We start from the raw sequence: 15826 nt of genomic DNA, 5'->3' as shown, positions 1-15826 counted from the left end.
TAATTTCCTCATTAAGTATACTTCTGCCCCAAATAATATTTGCCACTAGATATAAATAAATTGAAATTTCTACTTCTTAATGGGGATAATGCCATTTAAAGTAATGGAGTTTTCTAGTTTTATATCTGTGTGGTCAACTAAATACCAAAGTACCAAATACCAAGTACCAAAGAGCTGAAATCTAGTGAATCATGTGATTTTGATTTGGTTTTGTAGACCTGATATTTGCAGTTCAGTTGTCAACTAAACTGTGCCTTAAATCCCAACCTTAGATCACAGATTTTGAAATCAGACACAGCTAGGATCAAATCCGAAATTTGCTTCTTTCCAGCTGTGTCATAGTTAGCAAGTAATTTGACTTTTCTAAGTCTTAGTTTCCACGTCTGTGAAACAATGATGACAGAACATTTTTTTCTCCAAATTTGTATTTAAATTCTAGTTAATCAACACACCGTGCAATATTGGTTTCAGGTGTAGAATTCAGTCATTTATTACTTACATACTACACCCAGTGCTCATCATAACAAGTGCCCTCCTTAATACCAATTCCCCATCTATCCCATCCCCTTACCCACTGCTCTCCATCAACCCTCAGTTTGTTCTCTATCTCTAAGAGTCTCATATGGTTTATTTCCCTCTTTCTTTTTCCCCCCTCCCATCTGCTCATCTGTTATGTTTCTTAAATTCCACATATGAGTGAAGTCATATGGTATTTATCTTTCTCTGACCAACTTACTCCGCTTAGCATAATACTCTCTAGCTCTATCCACATCATTGAGAATGGCAAGATTTCATTCTTTTTGATGGCTGAGTAATGTTCCATTATATGTATATCTATATATGGATATAGATATATATGCCACTTCTTTATCCATTCATCAGTCGATGGACAATTGGGCTCTTTCCATAGTTTAGCTATTGTTGATAATGCCTCTATAAACATCAGGGTGCATGTATCCCTACAAATCTATATTTTTGTATACTTTGGGTAAATACCTAATAGTGCAATTGCTGGATTGTAGGACAGTTCTATTTTTAACTTTTTGAGGAAGCTCCATACTGTTTCCCAGAGTGCCTGCAGCAGTTTTCATTCCCATCAACAGTATGAGAGAGTTCCCCTTTCTCTGAATCCTCACCAATGCCTGTTGTTTCTTATGTTATTAAATTTAGCCATTCTGACAGGTGTGAGGTGGTGTCTCATTGTGGTTTTGATTTGTATTTCTCTGATGATGAATGATATTGAGCATCTTTTCATGTGTCTGTTAGCCATTTGGATGTCTTCTTTGGTAAAAATGTCCATTCATGTCTATTCATGTCTTCTGCCCATTTTTTTACTGGATTATTTGTTTTTTTGGGTGTTGAGTTTTATAAGTTCTTCAAATATTTTGGATACTAACCCTTTATCAGATATGTCACTTGCAAATATCTTCTCCCATTCCAAAGGTTTTCTTTTAGTTTTGTTGATTGTTTTCTTCACTCTGCAGAAGATTTTTATTCCAACAAAGTCCCAGTAGTTCAATTTGTCTTTTGTTTCCCTTGCTTCTGGCAACATGTCTAGTAAGAAGTCGCTACCACTGAGGTCAAAGAGGTTGTGCCCTCTAGGGTTTTGATGGTTTCCTAACTCACATTTAGGTCTTTCCTCCATTTTGAATTAATTTTTGTGTATGGTGTAAGAAAGTGGTCCTGTTTCATTCTTCTGCATGTTACTGTCCATTTGTTGAAGAGACTTTTTTTCCATTGGGTATTTCTTTTTTTTTTTTTTTTTTAAGATTTTATTTATTTATTCGACAGAGATAGAGACAGCCAGCGAGAGAGGGAACACAAGCAGGGGGAGTGGGAGAGGAAGAAGCAGGCTCATAGCGGAGGAGCCTGATGTGGGGCTCGATCCCATAATGCCGGGATCACGCCCTGAGCCGAAGGCAGACGCTTAACCGCTGTGCCACCCAGGAGCCCCACCATTGGGTATTTCTTACTACTTTGTTGAAGATTATTAACCATAGAGTTGTGGGTCCATTTCTGGGTTTTCTGTTCCATTCTTTTGATCAATGTGTTTTTGTGCCAGTGCCATACTGTCTTGATGACTACAGCTTTGTAATGTTACTGGGAGTCTGGAATCATGATGCCCCAACTGCTTTTCTTTTTCAGGATTGTTTTGGCCCTTTGGGGTCTTTTGTGTTTCCATACAAATTTTAGGATCATTTATTCTACCGCCATGGAAAATGCTGGTGGTATTTTGATAGGGATTGTATTAAATGTGTAGATTACTTCGGGTAGTATAGACATTTGAACAATGTTTGTTCTTCTAATCCATGAGCACGGAATTTTTTTCCATTTCTATGTATTGTCTTCAATTTCTTTCATAAGTGTTCTGTAGTTTTCAGAGTACATAACTTCTTGTGAAATTGTCATTATTTTGTGGCAGATGTGTGGAAAATACTCAACCTCAGGCTCTGGCATTTAGTAAGCATTCAATAAATGCAAGGAATCTTATGGGTTAGATTTTAATTGTTAAATAATATAAAATACATTTTAAGTATATTGAGTATTTCTTTAATTGAATTAACTAAAGTTGAGTTAAGGAGGGAGAAAGAAAAGATATACAGTCCTTAAAAGTAATTTATGTAGTCCTTATGGTGTTTGGAACTTGCACTGTGTGTCTCCTATCTGTTCTACTCTTTCTTAATCAAAGACTTTAATCATATACTAACAAAATATAACCAATTGTCATTTTCTTAATTATAGATTCTGTTCATCTAAAGTGTGTTGATTATATAATCATAAATATTACATTTTTAGGCTTTAATAGTTATATCTCTTTTTCTTATTAAACCTTCTGTCTAATATCTAATATGTTTGTTCTCTTCTTCTTGTGCAATCTTTCCTTGGAACCAGCGGCTGCTTCAAAGAATAAAGTTAAAGGTGAGCTCCTATCCATTCTGCATGACTCACCGTGATTCATTTTTCTGCTCAATCTTCTAAGTCATCTTAATTGATGGAGCCAATTCTGTTGGTGATAATACTAGTTCAGGGTACCAACATTAGTGGTAAATTCCTACAAATATAAATATATATTATTTCAAATATTCAGTTTCTGATATATGTCTATGTTTGCATGATTGTTTGTGAGTTTGTTTTCTTGTTTTGCTTCTCACTTTATTCCAAGTGCAATACAGTGCTTTTATGCACCAACATTTTGCCTGTTGACATGAGTTCCCTTGATAAAATGGTGAATTAAAAAAAATACAGCAGAAAATAAAGTTGATAGAAAGTCTCAAAAGTGAGTAAGTCTTCATAGAATTATGTGAAAAGAAAAAATTATCCTTTAAAAATGAATATTACATACTGTACATTTCTATTTATGACTTTTCTTCCATTTCCTAGTTGCATTAAGTTTGTATTTGCTAGAATCCTGGAAATATAATTTCATGAGAGAAGATATGTTTGTCTAATGCCAGAATATCTCCCTGAAAGGAAAAAGACTTTGCCTCAATGTGTTGTTATGGATTTGAAAAAAATTCAAATATATGTATGCTACTTTGTCAGAGGCTTATAGTTTATATGTTTTGATTTTATACTCTCAAGAGCAATCTATGTATTTATTTTTTCTCCTTCTTATATAGCAAATATATTTACTTTTATCCTTCATTTATCTTTCAAATATCTTTCATCTGTAAAGCAAAACTACATTTACTCTATCATGTATCTAGTATTTTTAGTTTCCTCATCTACAGAATATAAATAACAATAAAAACCTTAAAAGGTTGTCATGAAGATTGAGCTAGGTGAAATATGTAAAACAATTGGCAGACTTCCTGCTGCTACTCATATTTTAAATAATGCTGATTTCCTTTGCTCTTCACAAACATACCTCTTTGTGGAGAATTTTCTGAATCTTCATTGTTTAGTATTGCCCTGCCTAATGTCTTCCTGCGTGTGCTCAGGAGGAACAACCAGGTAGTTTTTTCTCTTTCATCATTTCTCATATTCAGATCTGCCACAAGGCCACCCTTCTCGATTATTCATTTCCCTTCAGCCCTGGCTTCCTCCAGGTTCTAGTTTTTCCGCTAGGTTTAACACCATGACATAGATTCATCTTTGAAATAATTGCTCCCTGTTTATAAATCTAAGCATTTAGTTTGCAACTACTATTTTCCTGGCAATGTATTTATTTTATAGACCACTGAAAATATAAAAGACAAGGTGGTAAAATTATTGTTAGCCTTTGTTTTACCCTCCACATGTACCCTGGATGTTGTTCAAATAAATGTGCTAATAGGATTAGCCAGTCCTTGCCATAGTAATTTTCTGTCTGGTTGTGAACAAAAGAAACACATTCACAGAGCATTTATTACTTGATAATGAATACATGTTTATGAATTTATAAGCATAATGTATATAATAAAAACTTAAAAGTACAGCTTTAAGAATGAAAAATTAAGAACAATGTATAATAATGTGTGAATTGTAATATATAGAACTTGGCAATAAAGGGAGTTAGGGAAAGAGATACCTACTGAGGTTAAAATCCTCTTTCTCAGAGACTGCTTTACCTGAGGGATGTGGGGCTTGGACTGATTCTTGAAGGATGGGTAGGGTATACAGAGAAAAAAAGTTGTACATAGAAAAAAGAATTTGAAAACATATGTAAACATATGAAAACAGGAATGAGTACAGTCCATTTCTGGATTATGAGGACAACTTTTGAGTGAGAGCCTAAGTTTTTATGAGAGTGGAGGGAAGTAAATTTGATGATGCAACAGGAAATTGTGTGATCATAAGTCATTACTGCATTTGATTACATAAAACCTCTTATAATAATCACATCTATATTCACTTGATAATTCTTAAAACAATGGATGATAATTCAGTGTACAATAAACAGGTTACAAAGTATGAAGTACAGGAACCAACTTTTAATTGGAAGATTACAGCCATAAATTATATTACAACTGTCTGTGAAATCATGTCAGGATTCAAGCTGGCTAGGATTTTGCAATGCAAACATATTCCCGTGTCCAGTTTAGCACTTGCCATAAAGTTTACTGTCCCTACTGTCCCACACTTACCCATTTTATTTGAGTCTCCTTTCTCCACCTTTATACAAAACTGCAGGGGTCTTAAGGGCACAGTTTACCCTATGCCTTTTTTTTTTTTTTTGCATCCCTTCTAAATGACCCCCTTTAAAATGAACTGTGCCTCAAGTAGAAACTGAAATTTTATTTCTAATGATGGTTTGAGGCAAATGTATGTTATGTAGAGACAACAGAAAGGACTACTCAGTGCTTTTATTGTCCAATTTCTATGTCAAGAAAAATGGTCTTCAAACAGGAAAGGAAAAAAAAATGTGGGAAAGAGGAAAATAAAATGCAAGGTAATGTAAGAGCAGATGGTTGTATAAAAATAGTTCATTTCTCCTGATCCAAACAAAGCACATCCCAAGGAACCAAGGAAACTTTTGGAGAAGATCTCATCTCATTCAGTTATCCTTATAGAATCATCCAAATTCAGAGAGCCTCTGGAATATTGGATAGAAGAATGGGTCTTGATTTTTTTTTTTTTTTTTTTAGGGAGAAAGGATTACATTCCAGAAACCAAAGACTGGTAAATTTGACATCAAATTCCCAATAACATTTTAAAACAGACTCTTAAAACAGCAATTTATGAGTGTTAAGATAAAAAGAGAGTTCACTAGGAGTCAGCAATTATTAGTAATGGCATAGACAATTACTCTCATTTTCTCCCACTCCTTTTTAAAAATATGTATTGGTTATTATACCAGTATCTGAGGGCAATAGTATAAACATAATATATCTGAATATCACCAAATCATATAGCAACTAACCCTTTCCTTATCTGTGCAGAAACTGTCATTCTGAAGATCACTAATTCTTTTTTAGTGGTCAAATCCAATGGTAGTTTCCCAATCCTCATATTATTCATTTTTCCCCTCTGACTATATATTGTTTCTTTTGATTTTTCTATTTGCCTTGGTTTTACTGTCTCTGTATAGACTTCATTTTCTTCTTAACTCTACCTTTCTTTCCCTTCCTTTTCTATCTTACTCTGGAATACAGGTTTCCTTTAGGTTATATCTTTGACCCCTGAATAGATCACTTCTTGCAGTATTGGTCCAGCTCTATAGCCACTTAGAGGAATGAACTTCACCTCCTACAATATAAAGGAAGCAGCCATTTTCTAGATGGTTATGTACCCATAACCAACCTCCCTTACCACTGTTGACTATTAAGAAAAAGACAAATGATCCAAATTCTTCTCCTGAAAAAAAAAAAAAAAAAAAAAAAAAAAAAAACTAGGAAAGAAGAAGGAAAGAATAGTAAAACTGAAAGAGGCAAGAAAAAGGAAGAGAAATGAGAATCGGTTTTGTTATATTTTGTGACCATGAATTTTATAGGTAGACTGAATAAGAAGGTGAATTAAGTTTGAAAAAAGAGAAAGGAAATGTACGAGGAGTAAGAGTTAAGAGAGTGCACTCATGGTGTCCAATTCCCTTGTTTTAAGATAAGGTTCTATTTTATCTTTGCCCTTTGGGCTTAGGACACAACTCTCTTTTAGTTAAGCTTTCTAGATAGGTTTCTCTTGCTTGCATCAAAAGAGAACAGATTAATATAATCACCTTCTTCATCTTAAGTGTTCTTAGTTGATTTTAGTTCACACTTTTCTAGGCTTGATTTACTAGCCTTCTATCTAATATTTCTATCAGCCTACTGAATGTTTCTACCTGAATATCAAAACTAAAACTCTCTCTCTCTCTCTCTCTCTTTTTTTTTTTTTTTGCAAATCTGAACCTTTGGGGTTTGCTCTCTCTTCTCATGGACAACTATTTGCCTAATTTCCTAAATGATTTGAAACATGTGTAATTCTTCTACCCTAATGGCCCCCATAACCGATCAATTATCAAATGGTCCAAAGTTATGGGAATAAAATTATTGTCCTAATTGCGTCCTAATTTTAGTATGGGGATAGTAGTTTTTGGATGGATCCCTCTTCTTCAAATCACTCATTCCCCAGAGCTTTCCTGGAGTAGTTTCTAACTTGTCTCCTGCTTCAATTCTCATTATACAATCTATCCTGTATTCATATATCACAGTGAATTCATATATCAGCAGTCTACAATCTAACTTGCATTCATATACCCTACACTCATATTTCAGTAAGATCATCAATGCTTTGCCACTTAGAGATAGTGAAAAAGGTACCTTGATGTTCCTAAAATTTCTTTGCATGAAATGATTTTATTTCACTCTGTTTTAAACTTATAGACTAAATGTGTCATGTGATTAATATTGTTCCAGAATATTACAAAATATCTAAATAGTTTTAATCCATTAAATATATTTTTAGTCTTCAGTCTGATTGTTAGGCTTTATTTTTTATTCAGAATTTGGCAGCTATAGTGGGGATAACATTTTATGCCATTTCTTGCTATTACCTTTAATCATATAATAATTATTCAGTGTTCAAATAAAAATTAACATCATTATTCTGACTTTGCATAAGAATTAAAAGATAATGAAGGGTACTCAACAATCTAAATTGAGATACATATGTGGTCTAGAGAAGAATTGGCATTTCAATTTACTGGATTTAAGTTCTAGTCATACATAATATTATTAAATAAATGATTTATTCATGTGTAAATATAAAGTCTGCTATTCAAACAAAATATAACATTTAGTATCCCAGGTTTCCCTTCATATTACACCTTTTGAGGGTGAATTGAAAGGCACAAAAGAAGTTGAAATTGAGACATTGCTTCAAACTATAGTTTTGTCTTAAGTGGAGCACCAATACTTCGGTTTGTACTATGTAATATACACTATATATTAAGAACTTCAATTTTGTAGTCAGGCAGAAATAACTGCAATCCTGGTTTTTCAACTTACCTGATCTGAGCACCTGGACAATTTGGTTAACTTCACTCAACATTCAGTTGTTGTGAAAATTATATGGGATAATGTATAAAAAGAGATTAACCTAGGATATGGCACATAATAACCTCTCAGTAAATTTTACATATCATTACTGTTATCATCATTACTATTATTATTTAAATGATGTCTGTAGAAAGAAAACAAATAAACATGTAGTCAAAGACAAATCCAAAAACTAAAATTTTTTATTATATCTGCAATATTTCATCATCATGATGGCATTCATATGTTTATATTCATTATAACATTAAAATAAACACATAAAATATAACATGAATGATTCTCTTGGGTATATGTATTTTTTTCATTCTTAAGTATTAAAATCCAAAGTGTATAAATGATATCATTAAAGATGTTCAACCCAATAGCAAAAGAAAAGGAAAAAAATTAAGAAAATTATGTTACAGCAAGGTTTATGTAATACTTAAAATGTAAAAATTACTTGCTTTTATTATCACTGCAGAAATTGAGGAATAAGATTATAAATAATTTCTTTTGAAAACATCATTCAACTCCCTTTGTTGAAGCTATGTTTAGATTTTAAGTTTAAAACTATAAGGAATTATTCACTCTTGCATAACAGCTACAAAATCTTCAGCAAAAGTAACTCATCAAGAAGTAATTATTGAAGCTTATGTTTATTTATCCCACACAAGACTGATCTAAGGAAATATGCTGGGAATGTTAGAAATACAGCAGTCCCCCGTTCTCCACAGTTTAGCATACCATGGTTTCAGTTACCAGCAGTCAACCTAGTCTGGAAGCAGATGATCTTCCTTCTGACTATTGTCAGGTCAGTAGTAGCCTAATGCTACATCACAGTGCCTGTTTTCATTCACTTCATTTCATCTCATCATGTAGGCATTTTATCATCTCACATCATCATCATTAAGAAGAGTGAGCACAGCACAATAAGATATGAGAGAGGGAGAGACAACATTCACATAATTATAATTACAGTATATTGCTATAAATTCTATTAATATTGTTTTATTATTATTCTTGTTAATCTCTGGGTCTAATTTATAAATTAAACTTTTTCATATGTATGTAGGTATGGGAAAAATCATAGTAAATATAGGATTCTGTATTATCTGTGGTTTCAGTAATCCACTGGGAGTCTTGGAATGTGTTTCTTGCAGATAATAGGGGATTACATGTAAGGGAATTTAAAAACATATTATGTCTCTATAACGTATTCACTAAGGGGTTCAGGTAAAAGGTCCTACTTTTTAGAAGGTTGATTTCTTAATTCACCTTCTACTTCATCTCACTTCTCCAGGAAGATTGACAAAGATACTGATATATATGATAATGCAATGATGTTTTTAAATATATAATTTATTGCTGCAGCCTTTTTCTAACTTTTAAAAAAAGTGATAACAATTATAATTATATAGCTAATATTTGCAGTGTTTACTATGTGCCATTGCATATGTGTTTTCTAATTTGATCCTCACAAAACTCTTCAAGAGAGATACTATTATTATCTTGATTTTTTTTAAATGAGGAAGATGAAGCAAAGAGTTAAGAAATTTAAGTTCACAAAATCAGTTAAGAGGCAAACCAACAATTCCAAATCAGAGTTACTGACTCCTGAGTTCTAGCTTTTATTTTTATTTTATTTTATTTTTTTTAAAGATTTTATTTATTTATTTGACAGAGATAGAGACAGCCAGCGAGAGAGGGAACACAAGCAGGGGGAGTGGGAGAGGAAGAAGCAGGCTCATAGCAGAGGAGCCTGACGTGGGGCTCGATCCCGTAACGCCGGGATCACGCCCTGAGCCGGAGGCAGACGCTTAACCGCTGTGCCACCCAGGCGCCCCTAGTTCTAGCTTTTAATCTGTTAAAGGCTTTAAAGATTTCAGAGTAAATTAATCAACATTATGATTCACCTTAATATTATTTACTTATTTAAATATATTTATCTAAGTCTCATCCACCCAGGTAGGACTAGGGCTGGGAATGGAGGTAAAGTAGAATGATGATGAGTTGTTATTAGGAAGAAATAAATTGGACCTACCTAGTGGACCTACCTAGTGGCAAGGGAAATATTCTCTCATTAGATTTCTTGTTTTTCATTCTTTTTAGTTTTTTTTCTTTGGGCCTCTCATTCATTCACCTTATGTTAACCTCACTCCTCACTTATTCTCTCTTGAGAAAGTGAGGAGATAATTAGTTTCTCAATAAGAGGAGTAGTGTTCTAGAAAAGCTTTAGGCATAACTAATGTGAAATACTGAAATCAGAAGAGGGTAACAGGGTTAAAGAGTGTGTTCATGAAAATTTTATTGAAAGATGATTCAGTGGGTCAAAATGTAGATAACTTTTCTTGTTTTTAAACTGCAGCTTCACTTAATGTAGTTTTTGGTTTTGATTTCTCACTGGATAGGGGTTTTGACATGTATTTGCTCTGTGGAGTATCCTAATACTTTCTGTTGGACAACTGTCCGTCTTCATGTTGCATAGTACAAACTAGCGTGGGTCAGGATGGAAAGATCCCTCTAGATGCTCCATTCACAAATCTAGAAGAGTATTATTTTTCACTTGATTTAATGAAGTTTCATTTTCCCCTGTCTCTCCTTTATAAATGAAAATAAAGGTTTGAGCTTTCCTGTAAACATGTGGGTAAACATAGCTCATTTGCCGGGCATAACTTTGTATAGCAATTAGAAATTAGTTTGTGTTGCCACTTTAAGTTTATGTCCTCATTTCCATCATAAATAAATCTTTGTAATGTTTTTTATTCTATCTAAACACATCTCATCCAAAGGACAGGATCTTCCGGGACTCAATTCATTCAGTTGGTTCATGTCATTCTATTATGTTAATAAAGTTGGTATTTGCTTATTCTACAGCTGATGTGTGGAGTTTGGAAAGTCTATAATTAAAATCCCAAGGTTTGTGGCTTCTTACGGTTTTCTAAGCAGAAAAAAAGTCTATTATAAGGAGAAATACAGTGATCAATGTTTAACAGTTGGGCATTTCAGGGTAGTTTCAAGGTAAGTGCTATAAAGCCAACAGTTAAATTACATTAAAAATAAATTCTAATTTATATTTCAAATTAGATGGAGTTACAGTTACGTGTTTTGAGTGGAAAAGAATCATTTGACTTGAAATCATAATATAAAATATTTATCACTAGCAAAGTGTTCTATTAATAGCTTTAGAGACGGTTATCAGAGAACCTGGGTTTTAGTATCTGCTCTACTATTTTTTTTTTTATTTTTTCACATCAGTAAAGTAAGGATAAAAGTATCAGTACTACCTACCTCATGGAACTTTAATGATAAATAAAATGCTGATTTTATAATGATATACAAAAATAATATGTGAAAATACTTCTAAAATAGCTAATTGCTATCCAGATGTAAATAGTTACTAATTAAATAAGTCATAATCACATAGCCAGGGACATGATATTTAGTAATAAATAAAATGTGGCCCTTGTTCAGAGCCCATGTCAATGACTCATGTGCATGGAAAGACTTTGTAATAATGATATCCATTTTTTGCTTTTTCTTACTGAACATCCTTGGAAAAGGAGTGAACAAATATTTCTTAATTTGATAAATTTTTATTGAATGTCTATACTGTGCCAAGATAAAGTGGGGAGAAAAAAATATTGCTTAGTTTTGACTTCATGAGGCTTTCACCCATTCATTCTTTCATTTATTCATCCAACATTGTCAGGAACAGCTGCAAATATATCAGTGAGGAAAAAAAGAGTAAGTTATATGCTATAGTGTATTGCAATATTATAGGCATTATAAAGGAAAAAAAGCAAAGCAGAGGAGTAAGGCAAGAATACGTGGGCAGAGTAGGGAATGGAGTAGGACAGGGAGATGAGGCAAGCAGGAATTTAAAGAGAGAATTGATGCTGAGAGACCAAGATAAGGTGAAATGGAAGAGCAGAGGCCGTAAGGCAGTGAGGAACCTAGCTTATCAAGAGACTGGGTGAAGTTAGAGAAGCATGAACTAGGAGAATAAGAGAGAAGTTGTAGAGGGAATGAGGACCCAAATCCTCATTTGCTTTGATCTAAGTAAGATGAAAAGCCACTGAAGTTTGAGCAGAGGAGACACATAGGCTGATTTAGTTTTTATAAGATCAATTTGGATGTTCCTTTGAAAACAGACTGCAATGAAAGCCATTAGCACACTTTTCCAAGAAACCAGGAGACAGATGATGGTGGCAGGACTGGAGTCATAGCAATGGAAGTGGTGTGAAGTGATCATTTGAAGTCATACCTAATAGAATTTGTGACTGGAAGTGTAACAGGATATGAAGGATGAAGCATAGGATGATTTCAATGTTTTATTTATTTATTTTTTTAGAAGATTTTATTTATTTACTTGACAGATGCTTAAGAGAAAGAGGGAACACAAGCAGGGGGAGTGGGAGAGGAAGAAGCAGGCTCCCAGCGGAGGAGCCTGATGTGGGGCTCGATTCCTGGACTCTGGAATCACTCCCTGAGCTGAAGGCAGACACTTAACGACTGAGCCACCCAGATGGCCCGATTTCAATGTTTTATATGATTATTTATTTTCCTGAAAAACTTGAGAGACACAGTTACATTTACAAGATGGAGAAACTTTGGGAGGCACAGGGTAAGATAGTGGAAACTGTCTTGAATACATGAAGTTGGAGATCCAAGTGATAATGACAGGTAGAAATTGGCTATATGAAATTCAGGAGAAAGTTCCGCACTATAGAAAGAAAATCTGGAAATTGTTGTCTATGGATAGTATATAAAGCTGTGAGATTGGATGGTTTTATCTAAGACATAAGCATATCTAGAGAAGAAAACAAAAACTGTAGGGCCGAGTTCTTAAGCGCTCAAAACACAAGAACAAATGGATGGTGAGATACAAGCTAAGGAGTCAGCAGCTGGGTTAAATATTCTTGATAAATGAGAACTGAGAATGTACTATTGGGCTTATCAATGTGGAATCACTGGACACCTTGGTAATTGCCAGTTAGTATAAAATGTAGAGATTAATCAAATATTCACCTGAAGAAATGCAAATTTGCTACTGTAAAACAATGGTGCAGTAGTACAATGAGATCTGATTACAGAGACATTTACTTTAGTAGAGGAAGGCTCCAGAGAAAACTTATTGGAAGAAGTGATTATCAGAAGAGAACTAAAGAACTAATCAGAGCTAAGTAGGTGAAGAAGAGAGGGAAGAACTTTCCAAGTAAAGGGAATGGCAGCAGGAGACTAAAAGCCAGTATAGTTTCTCTGGAGGAATCAGTGAGAGTGAGGGTCAAAATAGCAGTCGATATCAAATCCAAAATATCTTTGCCAAAATCAATATCAAGAAGCTTACCTCCTGTGTTTCCATCTAGGAGTTTTATGGCTTTAGGTCTTATGTCCAAGTCTTCAATACATTTCATGTTGATTTTTGTGTATGGTGTACATTAGTGGGTCCAGTTTCATTGTTTTGCAGATGGCTATCCAGTTTTCCTAACACCATTTATTAAAGAGACTAGCTTTTCCCAACTGTATATTCTTGTCTCCTTTGTGAAAAATTAATTGACCACATATGTATGGATTTATTTTTTGGGGTCTCTATTCTGCTCCATTGATGAATGCAACTGTTTTATATCAATGCCATACTTTTTTGATTACTGTAGCTTTGTAACATAGTTTGAAATCAGGGAGCATTATGCCTCCAGTTTTGTTATTCTTTCTCAAGATTGTTTTGGCTATTTGAAGTCTTATGTGGTTCTGTACAACTTTTAGGATTGTTTATTATATTCCAGTGAAAAATACCATTGGACTTTTTGGAGGGATTGCTTTGAATCTGTAGATTGCTTTAGGTAATGGGGATATTTTAACACTATTAATTCTTCAAATCCATGAACATGAATATCTTTCCATTTATTTATATTGTCTTCAATTTCTTTCACCAGTGTCTTATAGTATTTAGTATACACATCTTTTACTTCCTTGGTTAAATTTATTCCTAAGTATTTTATTATTTTTGATGCAGTTAATTCTTAATTTCTCTTTCTGCTAGTTTGTTGGTATATAGAAACACAATTGATTTCTTATATTAATTTTGTATCCTGAAACTTTACTGAAATCCCTCACAGTGCCTTGAAGTTTCTGTTACAGAGGGTTTTCCCCATTCTAAAAACAATGAAAATCCATTTAGGCATTTTAAATGGAGATAGGGACAGAGATGATGGGATAGTCTCACATTTATAATTTGAAAGAATTACTGAATGCTCATGAAGAACAAATTAGATGAGGTTACTATGTATATGACAAAGAGACAAGTTGAATTATCTGAAAAGTTGCAGTATTTTATGGGAAAATCAAGGTAGTTTGGCCTAAAGTATTCCGTCATAACATCAAGGAGAAATAGATTTGTGAGAATAGAAAATCCTTTCAAGAATATGTTTGAAATATTGAGCAGAAAAGCAAAAACAAAAACAAAAACCTTTATCCATGAGTTAAATCAGTGCCTCTAAATATTTATATAGGGTTTAAAATACTTTATTATTCTTCATTTCTCTTCCTTGTCATCAACACTGCAGACCTAAAAGCAGAAACCTAGAATGACTGTTCTGATATTGTCAGTATGTCAGCCCACAGAAAAGTACATTTATGTTGTACCATGGAACAGAGGTAAAAGTAAAAGAAAATTGTAAATTATACTACCAGGAAAAAAATTAGATAACATTTTCTTTTCCCTAAAATAATACTTATGTATATTAATGATTCTTATATTTGAAATAATTGGACAGTTTCATATGTCTAAATACTTCAGAGGGGAGGAAAATTTAAATATTTAATCATTTATTTATTTAAAAGAGAGAGAGCCTGTTAGCGTAAGCAAGGGGTGGGGCAAAGGGAGAAGGAGAAGGAGAATCTCAAGCAGACTCCCTGCTGAGCATGGAGCCCAGTGCAGGGCTTGATCTCACAACTCTGACATCACGACCTGAGCCAAAATCAAGAGTCAGATGCTTAATCGAATGAGCTACCCAGGCACCCCAGGAAACTTTATATTAAAAAAAAAAAAAAATCAAGAAAAACACACTAAAAGTCATATAAAAAAATGCACATCTTAATTGCATATACTAGTTGGCTCTATTTTGGACATAGCAGATTAAAGGTTAGTTATAAATTTGATTTTTTACTAGAATTCAATTTGAGGTTATTTTAGTGACATCAAAATGGTAATAATATGTGTGGCATAAGCTTCAAAAGGTTTATTAATTTAACTCACAACTTAGGTGTTTTCCCATCCTGGCCAAACAAAAGCCACCTACTGGCAGAGTAGGATACCAAATTTTTTCCATATAATCTTTTCTCCAAGATGGGACAGTCATCTAATGGGCATTGAGTTCATTTAAACATGCTGTCTAGATACAAGGCAGGAATACTGTTTGAACAGTATTGAACAATCACCAAATAGTCCATGAAGTAATTATTTTCCAGCTCAGCCAGAAGTCATCTTGGGAAGGGCCACCTAACCAGAGTTTGGGAATCCCAATAATATGTATTCACAATGCAGGTGCAACTAGTTTGTGGTAGTGTATTTAAATGGAAGCTGAGGGATCAGAGAGCTAATATTTATGTATATTTAGGATACAGCTTCCCCTAAAAATAGAGATAGATGTTTTTATGCAATCTGATGTTTGGCTCATTAAAAACTTTGAATTTGCTTCTCTGCAAATTAAAGTTACTCTTCTTCATGAAATAATTTCTTTGTTATAAATGTGAGGAATAAATTTAGATTTAGGTGAAATGTAGCTATACATCTGAAAATAGATACATAGATTTTAAAACTCCTTACAAGCTTTTTGGAGGGTTAGCAAATACTTTGGGATTTTTCACTCAAATCTTATTTAATGCATCTGCCA

General features: G+C 33.5%; 1 protein-coding gene across 3 annotated transcripts in view; it reads left to right on the top strand.

Annotated features, from left to right (window-relative positions):
* The window catches only part of CADM2 (cell adhesion molecule 2), a 1027113-nt gene that overhangs the window by 713141 nt on the left and 298146 nt on the right, over positions 1-15826 (top strand). The window contains exon 1 of one of the 3 annotated variants that reach the window (XM_044381128.3): positions 2850-2919. The exons of the other annotated variants lie outside the window; for them this stretch is intronic. Coding sequence (XP_044237063.1) covers positions 2850-2919 — 70 coding nt within the window. Of the gene's footprint in view, positions 1-2849; positions 2920-15826 lie in introns of those variants that run through there. 3 annotated transcript variants of the gene reach the window in all.

This window comes from Ursus arctos, unplaced genomic scaffold, assembly GCF_023065955.2.
Source record: "Ursus arctos isolate Adak ecotype North America unplaced genomic scaffold, UrsArc2.0 scaffold_4, whole genome shotgun sequence".
Lineage (NCBI taxonomy): Eukaryota > Metazoa > Chordata > Mammalia > Carnivora > Ursidae > Ursus > Ursus arctos.
Note: the sequence above shows the minus strand (reverse complement) of the source record. Positions and strands in the feature narration are given on the sequence as shown.